The following is a 16191-nucleotide window of genomic DNA, read 5'->3' as shown; positions in this document are numbered from 1 at the left end:
CCTATATGACAGTTTGTGAGTGGCACCCTGTGTGTGGCCTGAAACCAGTGTCCATATATTTATTTATTTTCTTTTTTATTATATTTTTTTGGGTTGTGGTAGACTTGAGCTAAACCACCCTAAACTAGATTTACCTGGATCGACGACGGATTGATGGAATATCCTGGAAAAACTATAATGCATAATGGTGACTTCTCTATATTGTACACCACTTCTGCCAACAAATGTCAATTTTGTATTTTTATTATTGGTCAAAAAAGTGGTCCACTTTTTTTTTCCCTACTTTTTGTCGTATATAAATCTTGCTTTTTAGACTGTCTTCTATATGATGAGCTGTTTGCAGAACACGTATTACTTAATAATTACTAAAGTTAGGCCTGACACCAATCACAGATATCATGTTACTAGAATTGGTTGATTCCAATAATAATTCTGATTTATTTTCTTCATCTTTTTTTTTTCCATTAAATGAAAATGTGAGATGTCATACTAAACACAAGCGAGCCCAATGTCCACACTTGGACAAGGAGGGTCTGTTATAATTACAGGACGATATTAAAAAGGTCTGAATTCCTTCTCTTTTTAACTCCTGCCTCTTCTTTTCTTGCACTCCAACTTCTCCTAGACAAGCGACAGTATACATTTGCCATTCCTCTCCATGCACAGGACAACTTTCCTTCATTAATTACTCCACTTTCTTTCATGTAAAGGCCAATATTCCCGTCTTCCTCTCTCCTAAAGTCTGGCCGTCTGCGGTCTGTTTATAGAAAGTGCAACAGCAAAAAGACAGGTGGGATTCCTCGAGCACCATGGTACTTTAAGAGTGCTGTGCTCCTTTATACAATAACTGTAAAGCTTTTATTATTTATTATATTTATATAGCGCCTTTCCCAAGAGTTTGAAAAAAATCATTTTTTGATATCAAGTAATGAACAAATTCAATTAATTTGGAGTGAAATCGTCTGATCTTGGTCAGCAGCTGATGGATCAGAACATCACTAGCAATTATGGAGTCAACTCTAGTAATCAAGTGGCGACTTCAAAAAAGAAAGAAAAAAAGGAAAGTCTTACTGAACGATCAACCTTCACCTGTGCCATAGTTCAGTTACGTGCGGCTGTGTTGACTGGCATCTCTAAACTGGGTTAGTGGAAACATTTATAGATGATGGCCATTCCATGTCGGCTACTTCCTCCCTCCATACTAGAAAAAGGGATGGATTTATGGATACTCCATACCTCAAAAATGACATAATGCTGGGATTTTATTGTGTAACCAAGGACAGGCAGAATTTGTGTTAATTATGTAATCGCAGTAATGGCGTACTGCACGATAACGTGCAGTGAATCCACTTGACTTGCGCATTCCTAGTTTTCATCGTCTTTCTCTGTACGTTTACCATTCGTTTGCTCAGAGGTTGATGCGCTTGCTACTTCCTGAGCAGCTCTTCTTTACTTCACCTAACGGCCCGCTTCGTCTCTTCTTCCGTCGGCATCTTTTCACTTTAAAACTGATTAAGTCAGTGTTTGTGTGTCAATTACTTGTACGTTTTCCTTAATTTTTCACTTATGTTGGCACTTAAGTCTTCAATCTGCCTCAAGAATGATTTAAGATATGAAGAGGTAGGGGAAGTGACGGCGAAGGAGGTAGGGGGTTGAGAACGGCGCCCATACGCATGTGCTGCACGCCCGCCCTGCTGCGCTTCCGAGAGTTGATTCTACAATAAAATAAAATAAAAAGAGGAATAACCTTGGAGGTCGATCATCACCCTGAAAGTGGATAGTAGATGTCACGTAGTGTATGTGTACCAAATTTCAGGTCAATAGTTCAAAGAGTTTGCAAGCTACAGGTGACTTAAAATCCTGGACAGACAAACGGACAGCCACGGTACACCGTATTATATAAGAAGGGGATTCATTTTTAATAAAATGGTTGGAATGAAAACCTACAGAAAACAGCTGGTATCACTGGAAACTACCAATGTACCAGAACACCCTTATATGTGGAGTCTCAGACATGGTGGCACACTCTCTTGTTTTTTATTTTTATTGTCCCATTGTAATCTTGCTAGTTGTTTCATTAGGAGAAGGTAACTTAAAAATGACAACAAAAATGTTCGGGGGGAATACAATTGGTACAGAAAATGACTGAATAGGTAATTGCTTACAGATTCTGATGTTTTCAATACAAATATTCAAAGAAGATGGGGTAACAAGGTTTGAAATACTTGAGAGAAGCTACAGTTGCTAATGGTGTCTTCTGTCTGCAGGTAATTAAAGCAACGATGGCCCAAGCCAAGGCAGTAGCTCAAGGTGGGATTACAGTAGCAGACCTGACCAGAGCCAAGTAAGTTCCTTGCACATGCGCTTGTTACGAGTCACATTAAATGTTGCATTTTATTAGATATGCATGTGAGTACATCAACAAGATGTCCGTGAGAAATAATGAGCTAGCACAGGGGTCCTCAATCCCAGTCCTGGAGAGCCGCAGTGGCTGCAGGTTTTTGTTCTGACCTGGTTGCTTAATTAGAAAGCAATTCTTGCCAATAAAGCACTAACAAGCTATGCAATTAAATTAACTCTGCTATGTCAGCTCATTCTCATATCCTAGATTTTCTTTCCCTTTCTATCATGCAAATGATTTGAAGGCTAAAATGGACGAGTAATTCTCAGTCCTTCACTTTTTTTCTCTTCATTTTTCTTCCAAGTATTTCATTAAACCCAATAGTGCAGATAAATACACACAGATGTAAATGTAAATAAGCTAAATGGAGAAATGCTGCTCTGTCTTGTCATTTGCATATTATTGATAATAAGGAGCAATTCAAATAGCTGTTTAAGACAAAATTAAGCAATAAGGGCTCAAAATCACTAAAGTGAAGCAGAAGTGTTACTTTAGCAATAAGTGCTTTTTATTAAGCAACTGGGTTGGAGCAAAAACCTGCAGCCACTGCGGCTCTCCAGGACCGTGATTGAGGACCCCTGAGCTAGCATACAGAAAGTCCTGAAAGAAAATGGCAGATTTTGTTTTCTCATATTCATAAACATTTCATATCCTCTTAGAACAGTGGTTGTATGTATTTTAGTAGCTGTGTATGTATAACGTTCAATATTAATGTTTTATTCAGGTAAGGTACGTTTATTTTCATATTGCTGCAGAGTACTTTGTGGATTGTTGGAGTGATTGCTTTGGGTACACAAGTAGTGAACAAGATTTACCGACTGTGTGGTCAAGTGGCTAACGCGTTGGACTCCTCCACAAAACTGTTATAAATATCCAACTCAATTGTAGCATGCAAACATCAGAAAGCCAATTATTCAATGCACAATAACAATTGCATTATTTTACACCTGTAAAGAGTGGTGTTCCTATGCTGTAACTGCATAAAAGCGGTTAATTGGTTGGTTGTTAGAACTGCCTACAATGAGGTGTTTTTTTCCAGCCTAAAATACACTACGTTGATCAACACAATAGTCTGTGTGTTTATTTATTTATTTATATACCAGCGGTGCTACCCATCTAAGTCTTCTAATCTAACGTTTCCAGTGCACCGTACAATGCATTTGTCTCTGTTATATGCCATTTGGTATGGAATTCATAAAAGAGTGTTGATATTTGAGATGTGCCATATGTTCAAGACAAGTGCAATGCATTTTACCGCTACAAATCATTGAAGGGCCATCTTATAGAATAACAGTATAACATATATACATACAGTTAGGTCCATAAATATTTGGACAGAGACAACTTTTTTGTCATTTTGGTTCTGTACATTACCACAATGAATTTTAAATGAAACAACTCCGACTTTCAGCTTTAATTCAGTGGGTTGAACAAAACGATTGCATAAAAATGTGAGGCAACTAAAGCATTTTTTGACCACAATCCCTTCATTTCGGGGGCTCAAAAGTAATTGGACAATTGACTCAAAGGCTATTTAATAATAAATAATAATAATAATAGATTTTATTTATATCGCGCTTTATATTAAACAATCTCAAAGTGCTACAAAAGAAGAATAAAATTAACAAACAAAAAAATCTACAGAAATAAATTAACAGGAAGCCTTTCTAAAAAGATAAGTTTTTAGGCTTTGTTTGAAGGCATCAATCGACTGTGGGGCTCTCAGGTAGTCGGGGAGGGAATTCCACAGCCTCGGCCACCGAAGAAAAGGCTCTATCACCCATAGTGCTAAGTTTAGTTCTGGGAACTTGAAGAGTGTTGGTATGCACAGAGCGGAGGGTGCGTGAGGAAGTATGAGGGATAAGGAGTTCCTGTAAATACAGGGAGCAGATCCATAGATGCACTGATGGGTAAGGAGGGAAACCTTGTACTCAATTCTAAGTGGTACAGGGAGCCAGTGAAGGGTTTTCAGGATAGGAGTGATGTGGTCATGCTTTCGCACCCTCATCAGGATCCTGGCAGCGCTGTTCTGAATGTACTGGAGTCTCTGGATACTCTTGCCAGGAATCCCAATGAGGAGCGCATTACAGTAATCCAGCCTGGACGAGACAAAGGCATGGACAAGCCTCTCTGCATCTGCCAGGGTAATTGTTGGACGGAGTTTAGCAATGTTCCTGAGATGGTGAAAAGATGACTTACAGAGATGTTTAATGTGGGTGTCAAAAGTTAGTTGAGAATCCATTTTAACACCCAAGTTTGTAACAAATGTAGAAAGAGGTATCTTTTTCCAGAGAAGGTGATACTGGTGATGGTAGTGGAACGAAGCTGGTGTGGTGTGCCAACTAAAATGGCTTCTGTTTTAGATCTGTTTAGCTGAAGGAAGTTGAGCCTCATCCATGCCTCTATTTCCTCCAAACAAATAGTCAGTGCAGATGTTGGCAGAGGAGCAGTAGAGGAGGTGGGAGTAGTCCTAAGATAAAGCTGAGTGTCATCGGCATAACAATGAAAAGAAAACCATGTCTGCTAATGACACTTCCAAGGGGGAGCATATAAATGTTGAAAAGGATGGGGCCCAACACAGAGCCCTGTGGAACACCACAGGTAACATTATGGGTGTGAGATTTTGCACTGCCAAGTGCGACATACTCAGTTCTACCGGTCAAATAAGATGTAAACCAATTTTGAACAGTTCCTGAAAGTCCAAGGGTGTATTGCAGACGGTGAAGAAGAATATCATGATCAATTGTATCAAAAGCAGCTGTCAGGTCAAGGAGAATGAGTAAAGAAGGAGAACCAGTATCTGCTGACATCAGAAGGTCATTTGTGACCCTGACCAGGGCTGTTTCGTGCTATGGCCAGGCGAAAACCAGACTGAAACTTTTCAAACAGATTATTCAGTTTGAGATGATCACGAAGTTGTACTGCAACTATTTTTCCAGAACTTTAGAAAGAAATGGAAGATTAGAGATGGGTCTATAGTTAGACAGAACTTCAGGATCCAGGGTGGGTTTTTTTATTAGTGGTCTGATGACAGCAGTTTTTAGTGCTGATGGAATATGGCCAACCAAAAGGGATTGGTTTATAATCCCGGTGATAAGTGTAGAAATAGCAGAAATGTTGGCCTTCAGCAAGGCTGAGGGAAAAGGGTCCAGGTAACTGGTAGACGGTTTCATTTTCCTGATGACGTCCTCCACCTCTTCCCGTGTGGCAACAGAGAAGGAGCAAAGGGGCTGGACAGTCTCAGGCAGCTGGTCGACAGTTGAGGATAACAGAAAATCCATGGTAGAGAGGTTTAAGCGAATGTTATAAACCTTTTGTCTGAAAAATTGATATGCAGATTACACCTCTCATCAGTGGCCTCGGAATGAGCACATGAAGGAGGTTTAAGAAGATGATTTATAGTAGAAAAAAGTTTTTTTGGATCCCTGGAGCTATTTGTAATGATGGTAGAATAGAATCTGGACCGTGCAACCTTCAAAGCTTCCGCATACGCCCTTCTATGTTCCCTATAGGCCTGTTTGTGAACAGTCAACCCAGAAGCCTTGAACCGTCGCTCAAGGACACGCCCAGCCGCCTTCATTTTTCGCAGCTTGCAGGTGTACCATGGTGCTGAGCACGAAAATGAGACGGACCTAGACGTCAAAGGGGCATGAAAGTCAAGGAGACTGCTCAGAGACTGGTTGTAGAGATCAACGAGGTCATCAACAGAGCTGGAACTGGTAAGATCAGTGGAAAGAAGTTTAAGGTCCAGGGCCAAGGCATCCACATTGATGTTCTTCAAATTTCTAAAATGAATCTGCCGTTTTGGTTTGGTACGAGGGGAGAAAAAGGGTAGCTCCATTGACACTACTTTGTGGTCTGAAATACCAAGATCATAAACCTGTAACTTACTAATTAAAGCAAAGTTTGAAATAACCAAGTCAAGTGTATGACCCCTAGAGTGTGTGGGGACATCAACATATTGTTGTAAGTTGAGGGAATCTAACAACTCAAGAAAATCAACAGTGAGATAACCTTTAGGATTATCAATATGAATATTTATATCTCCCAGGATTATGATGTTGGCAGAGGTAGCACACAATGTTGTGAGAAGATCAGTCATTTCGAATAAAAGCAGAGTTAGGTTTTGGAGGTCGATAGATAAGAAGAACAGTCATGGGAAAAGGGGGCTTGCATTTAAATGCAAGACACTCGCAGGAAGATGTTACAGGTAACGAAATAGGGGACACCCCCATTACCTGACGATAGATGATGGCTAAACCACCACCACGCCCAGTGCTGCGAGCTGCTTCCAAATAACTGTAGCCAGATGGACATGCTTCATTTAAGGCAGAGTAAGCCTCTGACTGGTGCCAGGTTTCTGTTAGACACATGAAGTCAAGTCCCTTCTCCCTGATGTGTTCTTCAATCAGTGAGGATTTATTGCTGATGGATTGAGTATTAAACAATTCAAATTTGACCAGCAATTTTGGAGTAAATCTCAGTACAGGTCTCAAAACATTAAAATCCACTCCACGCAGCATGGAATCTGCTCCACAAAATAAATCCAGCCAGGGATGTAAGGATCTCGCGGTATTTCTCACAGTGGCTCGGTTGTTTCCCACGCAAGAGTGAAGAGATCTCGCGATACTTCTAATGTTTATAGTATTTGAAACAACGGTGCTCTGATGACGCATCACACGTGCGACAGGTGACCAAAAGGATGGAATGTTAGTAGCAGAGCACTTTTGCTGTTTAATGAAAATGAACTTCCGACCAGAGCCTCTATGAATGTAACGAGGACGGCGAAGAAGTCCAAGTTCTTTAATGATGTGGATGTTAATTCCAGGAGTGGTTACAGGATTTAGTCGGCGAAGTTGTAAACTGGAATAGCTGAGCACCATTCCAACTGAAGAGGGAGAAAAATATACCATCTAGATAATGCCGCAAAATCCACAACAAACGGTAAAGCAGAATTTCCCGGCGGCAGGTGAGTAGACACAAAATCTTGATAAAAATCCGTAGAATCCACGGCAAACAATAAAAACAAAGTCCAGACAACAGGTGAATAGACAACAAAAATTTGATAAAAAAAATGCGTAAAATCCACAACAAACAATACTACAGACTCAGAGGGAGAAGCGGCGAACATTCAACGCCAGCGTCCTCTCCCAGTGGGAGAGAGTGTTAGATATTTCATGGCAGGTGTGTTCAAGTCCGTCGTTAAGTCTTATTAATTAAGCAGATAAAAGGCCTGCAGTTGATCTGAGGTGTGCTGCTTGCTTGTGGAAGATTTTGCTGTGAACAGACAACATGCAGTCAAAGGAGCTCTCCATGCAGGTGAAAGAAGCCATCCTTAAGCTGCGAAAACAGAAAAAACCCATCTGAGAAATTGCTACAATATTACGAGTGGCAAAATCTACAGTTTGGTACATCCTGAGAAAGAAAGCAAGCAAGCACTGGTGAACTCAGCAACGCAAATAGACCTGGACGTCCACGGAAGACAACAGTGGTGGATGATCGCAGAATCATTTCCATGGTGAAGAGAAACCCCTTCACAACAGCCAACCAAGTGAACAACACTCTCTAGGGGGTCGGCGTATCGATATCCAAGTCTACCATAAAGAGAAGACTGCATGAAAGTAAATACAAAGGGTGCACTGCAAGGTGCAAGCCACTCGTAAGCCTCAAGAATAGAAAGGCTAGATTGGACTTTGCTAAAGAACATCGAAAAAAGCCAGCACAGTTCTGGAAAAACATTCTTTGGACAGATGAAGCCAAGATCAACCTCTACCAGAATGATAGCAAGAAAAAAGTATGGAGAAGGTGTGGAACAGCTCATTATCCAAAGCATAGCACATCATCTGTAAAACACGGTGGAGTCAGGCAGTGTGATGGCTTGGGCGTGCATGGCTGCCAGTGGCACTGGGACACTAGTGTTTATTGATGATGTGACACAGGACAGAAGCAGCCGAATGAATTCTGAGGTGTTCAGAGACATACTGTCTGCTCACATCCAGCTAAATGCAGTCAAATTGATTGGCCGGCGGGCGTTTCATGATACAGATGGACAATGACCCAAAACATACAGCCAAAGCAACCCAGGAGTTTATTAAAGCAAAGAAGTGGAAAATTCTTGAATGGCCAAGTCAGTCACCTGATCTTAACCCAATTGGGCAGTCATTTCACTTGTTGGAGACTAAACTTTGGACAGAAGTCCCACAAACAAACAGCAACTGAAAGTAAAGGCCTGGCAGAGCATTAAAAAGGAGGAAACCCAGCATGTGGTGATGTCCAGGAGTTCAAGACTTCAGGCTGTCATTGCCAGCAAAGGGTTTTCAACCAAGTATTAGAAATGAACATTTTATTTCCAGTTATTTAATTTGTCCAATTACTTTTGAGCCCCTGAAATGAAGGGATTGTGTTCAAAAAATGCTTTAGTTGCCTCACATTTTTATGTAATCGTTTTGTTCAACCCACTGAATTAAAGTTGAAAGTCTGCACTTCAACTGCATCTGAGTTGTTTCATTTAAAATTCATTGTGGTAATGTACAGAACCAAAATGAGAAAAAAGTTGTCTCTGTTCAATTATTTATGGACCTAACTGTGTGTATGTGTGTATATATATATATATATATATATATATATATATATATATATATAGTGTGTGTGTGTGTGTGCGCTGCTGGAGCCTATCCCCGCTAGCATAGAATACAAGGCAAGAACAAGCCTTAGACACTATTAATACAAAATTTCAAATAAATGGATACATGTGCCTTCCCCTTCCCAAATTAAAAGCTCCATGATGAGAGCTTAATTTGTTTAGTCATACTTTTATATATTTAAAAAAGCAAATACATAGCAAGTTGATTTTACAATACCCTAAATTCTAGAAAATTCTTGAACCTATCCTTGGAGCACATTTAATTTTTTTTCAGGTTAAGAAAATTTAAAACATCACTTTTTCCACACAGTTGAGATTCTCCCAAGTTAGCAAGCAAGCAGAGTCTTTGTGTAAGCAATGCAGTATGGGATACCCCAGTTAGATTTTTTCCATTGCATACATTTGTTTCATTCTGGTGTTACTCTGGATTTTGCTGTTCATGAACTGGGATTTAGATTTTAGATCCAAGATTTAGATATGTGAAGATTTTTAAGTCTGAATGATCGGGAGTGTAGAGCATTCCCAGAGCGGGAATCCTAGTGAGACGGTCGACAGTTTTCACAATTTGAATTATGCCTTGGATTGATTTTAGAAAGTTATTAGCTGTATTGAGTTTATTATTATGCACATCTATTTTCTTAACCCACTTAGCCACTCTTCCCTGAGTGGGAAGCTGGAATCTTTTCTCTACAAGCATAGGGCACAAAGCAGGATAAATCCTCCGGTCAGGGGACCTGTCCAACGTAGAGTGAATGCAGACACACACACAGACCAATTTATCAATGCCAGTTCACCTAACCTGCATGTTGATAGCACATTGAAATTCTTACGTGTATAGTATACAAACATACGACTACAAACAAGATGTGTTGGCGAATATTAACCATGCAGACACACACACACACACACACACACACACACACACTCTTTGCTATGCTGCAGTGTGCTTTCATGACATACTTAATTTCATTTCAGTGCCTTAGCTACTTGGCCACTTCACCTACCTGTTTGCCTGCCAGTCATTATAAGAGTGCCAACAGCAGTGAGGCAGGTGTGCCATCGTCATTCACTGACCCTGCACTCAGATGGCATAATGATTATTTCCTGTCACCACACGATGCTCTGTTTGAGAAGGTTAAAAGCACAAAATGAAGAGATATTAGAGGGGTGGCATCTCAAATACCTTTCTACATCAAGCAGGGTCGCAGTTTAGGAATGCGATGGGAAAGAATGTGCATGAAATTATTAGATGCTGTATGCTGCCTTTCAGTGGCTGTACTCTTTAAACTAATCTGCACATTTTGCCTTCATGAAAATCAGAAGGCACTTGCTTTATGCAGAGCTGAGTGAAAATGTTGATCAACGGCCTGAATTAGGATTGTGAAGTAGGAAGGCTCTGCTCTCATTTTAAGAATCAACTAAGAGGATGGAGTTTGGAAATCAGAGATGCTAGGTGACAGGATTCTCCATATCTTATGAAGTCTCTGAATAAATATCTACATGTGATAAGAGTAAACTGGGCTTGATCTGCTGTGTGTCCTTTTTGTACTTTTGCCTGCCACGGCCTAGTCCTTCTGGCCCACTAGTCATCCCTGGTCTCTAATTGGCTTTCTCTCTCACCACTTCACCACCTAACAGCTAACGCAGCACAACTCTGCCCTCCATTTAATAAGATTAAGTGAGGAAGTCGGGCTGCTGAAAATATGTTTGTTATGGATTAGTTAATGTTTTGCCTGCCTAAGGTAAAGTCATCCCTGATGGAGGATTGCAGGAATCATGGGAAAGGGGGGTCCTTTCATTGGATTGGCTGTTTCAGCCATGGAATGGCCAAATGGGGGAGGCAGCTTGATGTCTAGAGAGTCTCCAGGACTCTAGACATATCCAAATCATATTATGTGATATCATCTACTGTTAAATTCTGCTCCGTACTTCTAACATTTTGATTTTGATACTGTATTGAGGATTTGTTCTGTGTATTGTATTGTATTGTATTGACCCCCTTTTTGACACCCACTGCACACCCAACCTACCTGGAAAGGGGTCTCTCTCTTTGAACTGCCTTTCCCAAGTTTCTTCCATTTTTTTCCCCTACAAAGTTTTTTTTTGGGAGCTTTTTTCTTGTCTTCTTAGAGAGTCAAGGCTGGGGGGCTATCAAGGGGAAGGGCCTGTTAAAGCCCATTGCAGCACTTCTTGTGTGATTTTGGGTTATACAAAAATATATTTTATTGTATTGTATTGTAATATGCTGAGCACCAGGGCTGTGGAGTCAGAGTCGGAGACAATTTTGGGTACCTGGAGTCGGAGTCTGCAAAAATGTACTGACTCCGACTCCTAATAAATTTAATTTGTACTAAAAAAAAAAAAATACAGCAAGTTCAAATGTCCCATTTCACAAACAGTAGTCCTAATGAAGTACTTCTCTGATGTAAGAATAAAGCCCAGTGCATAGTTGTGTTACTACTAGTGTGAAGTTCAGATGAGCTATCATACAACCTGACTTTCACATATTGTAATCTGGATTATGGTAAATTACACAAAGTGTTTTCGTTTTATTTCAGATATAATGTGTTTAACAAGTTCATGTGAGTGTAAACAAGTGTAATGATGTAGGTGGAGGTGTGTGTTATGGCCTGATGGGTGTTCAGGGGTTCTTGTCTTTTGTTTAAACTGGCCAATACGGTAGAGAGTCAGCTTCCTAGCCAGTAGTTTTGTGGTTAAATGACGTGTTGCCTTCCTTTCATTAGCATATTAAATACGTCGGAGTCAGAAGTACCAGAAACTAAGGAGTCTGAGTCGAAGGATTTACTGTATCTACCGACTCCACAGCCCTGCTGGGCACTGGAACATGTTTAGTTTCTGTACATTTAAATTTTGAAGGATTCACCCAGTTACAGTAGGAACAAAGATATGTGTGTGTTTTTATTGAAGTGGTCGTTTTAGAAAATTCTTTTAAGTTCAGCTCACAAGCAAACAACCTTTGCTTCTGTTTTTCTCCCTTTACACATCCATCACTTCAGAAATCAACTGAAGGCAAACTATCTCATGTCTCTGGAAAACTCGGACTGCACATTTGAAGAGATTGGCTGTCAAGTGCTTAGCAGTGCTGCTTATGCGCCGCCTGATATGGTGGTCCAGAAAATCGATGCCGTGTCCGCAGATGATGTTGTGAAAGTAAGTCACTCTGTTTTAGCATAGGCCACCATTTCTCCAGTTGCAAGATTATGTAAAGTGATCACCTCTCGTCTTTCTTTTTTTCTTTCTTTCTTCATTAGGCTGCAAAGACTTTTGTCTCTGGGAAAAAATCCATGGCTGCCAGTGGAAATTTGGTCAGCGTGCCATTTGTGGATGAATTGTAATAGCTAACTGGTTTTTAATTTTTTTTGTTAAAAACCTTAACAAGATTTCCTCTTTTTTTTTGAGAGAGATGTGAATGGTCCCAACTCCATAAATGCATTGGTCACAGTCCTTTTTGGTGTTTTACTCAACAAGCACCGATATCACTATGAACTGAGATGGGTACGTTAAGGCCCGTATTTTCCACATGTGATGTAAATTAAAATCTTTATGTGAATCCCTGGAAGGTGAGTGTCTTGTCTTGGATTCAAAAGGATATGTGACAGAAGTTGAAGTGTATTCTCAGTAATGCTTCTGATTAAACAAAATATCAATCATCTTTATGTGGAATTCATTTTTTGCAAAATATTGGAAACCATCCCACCTTTTGGGAAACATTAGCATTTGATTTCTGATGTAGCAGTAAACCTCTGTAGCCTGCTGTGGCTACAAGAACCCCTATAATGGAAGATGGGGTTCGGAAAAAGGATAGCTGGAGATACTATCATTCAGTCCAATGTAGTTCTTTATCCCGTTTACCTAGCATCCATAAGTTAAAAGCGAGGGTGGATTAGAAGATTGTATATTTCCTGGACTTGTGTAGTTGAAGGTTCCTTTCATGTGCCTATAGTTCCATCTAAAGGGGTGTTCTAAAGTTTCTTCTTGAATCTAGTATGCTTTTAAAGTCATAAAAAAGTGGGAGTTCCTGGCTTCTGTAGATCCGAGGTGGCACATGTGATGTTTACATATAATGTGCAAAGCACCTATTGCAGTAGCCATGTCTGTCTGCACGAAACAACTCGGTTCCCACCCCCCCCAAAGGGCCAATTTAGTTGAAATACTACTTATTCAGGGATATTGGTCAAGACAGTTTAATGTTTGTTGAGATATCTTGAACCGATCACGCTGCACATCGTTTTAAAAATATCAAAATCTTCCATTGAAAAGCTTTGACGAATTTGCGAACTCTTAAGAAGTGTACAGCATAACTTTAACTGTGAATGAATTTACTGTTTCAGTTTTACCTTGACAGGTATGCCAACTTGTATATTTTGCATATTTCCCTCTTTATCACCTCCAATAGCACGCTGCTGATGGCAAACAAATCCCCAATACAAGTTAATGAAATGCCAGCAGACTGCACAAGAGCGTGGGGTAGGAAAACGCTGTCACTGGCTGCTTGTGCGTACGTGGGACGGTAATCCTCTAATGACACATTCGCCTTGTTGCCCACCAAAATCACTGCATGCATCTCACTCCTCTCAATGCTTTAAGATAAAGTTTAAGTTGTAATAGGTAGGTTAGATGATCTTGTCATGTCATTGTCCAACACACTGTATCCTAACACAGGGTCACAGGTGGTCTGCTGGAGCCGATCCCAGCCAGCACAGGGCGCCATCCCAACACAGGGCGCACACACTAGGGACAATCCAGGATCACCAATGAACCTGAACTGCATGTCTGTGGACTGTGGAAGGAAACCCACACAGATATGGGGAGAACATGCAAACTCCACGCAAGGTGGACCAGGGAAGCAAACCCAGGTCTCCTTACTGTGAGGAAGCAGCACTACCACTGCGCCACCACAAGCAAGGCAGACAAAAGTGGACGTTTGTTTAAATTTCAAGTAATTTGTGGAATAGGGCTGTGAGGTCTTAAATGTTCACATCGTCGTTTCAAAACATGATGTTTATTTACATTGATACTTCCTTCCAGTCAACAATGGACAATGTCCTCAACCAGCATCATCTCATCCTCCAACCCCACCAACAGTGTCCTGATCCCTCTCAGATGATGACGATGAGATGCAGCAGGCATTAAACAAATGACGATGGGTTATTTATGTGTGGGTATGCATAATACACAAGTGTCAAGGTTTGGGATTTTGAAAATCTGGTCACACTATATGGTGGTCCAGATCTAATTATGCAATTTTCATCACGCTATAACTTATCAAGTTTATTACGTAGAAAATCACCCGAAAAATCAAGAAGTGTGCGAACTGACGACATGAAGAATCGTCTTTGCGGCAAACTGGAATCGTCCCCGCATAAATGAAAAGCATCCAGACGATCTGGATCTGCGTAATTAGATCTGGACCACCCTGTATGATGTACCTTCTGAGCGCCACATTCACCTGATGTCCATAATGGTCAGTTGCTGTGATCAGGTTTACCTTTCATTTCTGTTATTCCCTAACATTTGTTATGACTGAACAGCTCCGCAAGTCCCATTTTATGAAAATTAAAACCACCAGACATACTCAAGCAAAAGTTTTTTTTTAAGGATATGTGACTTATCAATTCCAAATTGTCACTGTGTGTAAAAATGGGGTGTGCGTGGGTGAGTGAGTGAGAGGGATCTTTGCGATGGCCTAGAGTTCAGACCAGGCCTGTTTTTGGCCTTTCCACATACCCCCAAATCCTGGTGAGACCGTCTTTGGCCCCTGTAACCCAGAAATGGATTGGCAAGTAGAACCCACTACTGAGCTCGCTCCATTGAGGGCTACAGTGCCCACACAGTCCTCGAAACGCCACCTGAATGACGCACCCCGCTTGCATTTTTTAATGTGTGTTTCTTGCAGTTGGCCGTTCAGCGTGTGTCGTCGTTAATGAGTGATGACTGCGTAGTTCTTATCTTAATTCAAATAATCAAAAGCGAGTCTGAGCTGTTGGGCTGAAGCCAATTGTAAGGAGTTGACGCTGGGTTTGTTTGTGGAGAATGTACAGACTGCCCCGTGAGCTACAGCGGGTGTGCAGTTTTTAAAAAAAAAAAAAAAAATTCTCTGATCTTTTAATGGAGAAAGAAAAAAATCAGTTCTATTTTCTTTCTATGGTTTATGTTCCTTGTTTGAATATCTTAAACAGAATAATACGTAGGGTGTTTTTATATGCCTATCCCAGGCCTACACTTGTTTATACTGTTTAATGTGTGATTTTTAAATGGAAGGCCAATGCTGTTACCATATAATCCACCTAATGTCACATTAATAGGGCCCTGGAGGGGGGCAGATTCCTCCCAGAAGAAAATGATTAATTAGAATTCTGCTGGTGCAAAACAATTCTCTCACATCCCTGTGTCCCACTTGGGCAACCCCACTGGGAGCTGCGGCCTCTCTAGAGCCTTTGTTTTATTACTTGGAGGCAAAAGCAGCCATGAGCTCAGACTGAAAGGCTCTAGTGAGCGACAGAAAAATGAGAAAAGGGCCGAGGAGCGTGTTCAGGCCCAGCCAGTACTTGGATGGAAGACTATCTATCTAGGAAGAAGCTTGGGTTGATGCTGGAAGAGGTGTTGGTGAGGAGCAGAGGTGGGTAGAGTAGCCAAAAATTGTACTCAAGTAAGAGTAGCGGTACTTCAAAATAATATTACTCAAGTAGAAGTAAAGAGTAGTCATCCAAAAAATGACTCAAGTAAGGGTAAAAGAGTATTTGGTGAAAAGACTACTCGAGTACTGAGCAACTCTTTGATCATCCAGCCATCCAACAGGGTCACGGGGGTCTGCTGGAGCCAATCCCAGCCAGCACAAGGCAGGAAACAAACCCGGGGCAGGGCGCCAGCCCACCGCAGGGTACACACACACACACACACAGTGTGGGACAATTTAGGACTGCCAGTGCACCTAACCTGCATGTCTTTGGACTGTGGGAAGAAACCGGAACACCTGGAGGAAATCCCCACAGACACGGGGAGAACATGCAAACTCCACCCGGGAAGCGTGGTGAGGTAGCAACACTACCACTGCGCCACCGTGCCACCCTGTGTGAATGGTTTCATTTGTAATTTTAAACTGTGGAGCAGTGGGGGAAATCAAGGA

The 16191-nt window shown here is 41.1% G+C and overlaps 1 protein-coding gene across 2 annotated transcripts in view; it reads left to right on the top strand.

The window, feature by feature from the left end:
• LOC120542132 (cytochrome b-c1 complex subunit 2, mitochondrial-like) overlaps positions 1-12717 on the top strand; it is a 43118-nt gene extending 30401 nt beyond the window's left edge. For both annotated transcript variants that reach the window (XM_039774311.1, XM_039774310.1), the window contains exons 12-14: positions 2268-2344; positions 12062-12215; positions 12317-12717. In XM_039774311.1, the coding sequence (XP_039630245.1) occupies positions 2268-2344; positions 12062-12215; positions 12317-12400 (315 nt within the window). In that variant the 3' untranslated portion in view covers positions 12401-12717. The remainder of the gene's footprint in view (positions 1-2267; positions 2345-12061; positions 12216-12316) is intronic.
• Positions 12718-16191: the final 3474 nt, after the last annotated feature.

The sequence above is a fragment of the Polypterus senegalus genome, chromosome 13 (genome assembly GCF_016835505.1).
Source record: "Polypterus senegalus isolate Bchr_013 chromosome 13, ASM1683550v1, whole genome shotgun sequence".
Lineage (NCBI taxonomy): Eukaryota > Metazoa > Chordata > Cladistia > Polypteriformes > Polypteridae > Polypterus > Polypterus senegalus.
The sequence above is the reverse complement of the archived record's forward strand: the minus strand, read 5'-3'. Positions and strand labels throughout refer to the sequence as shown.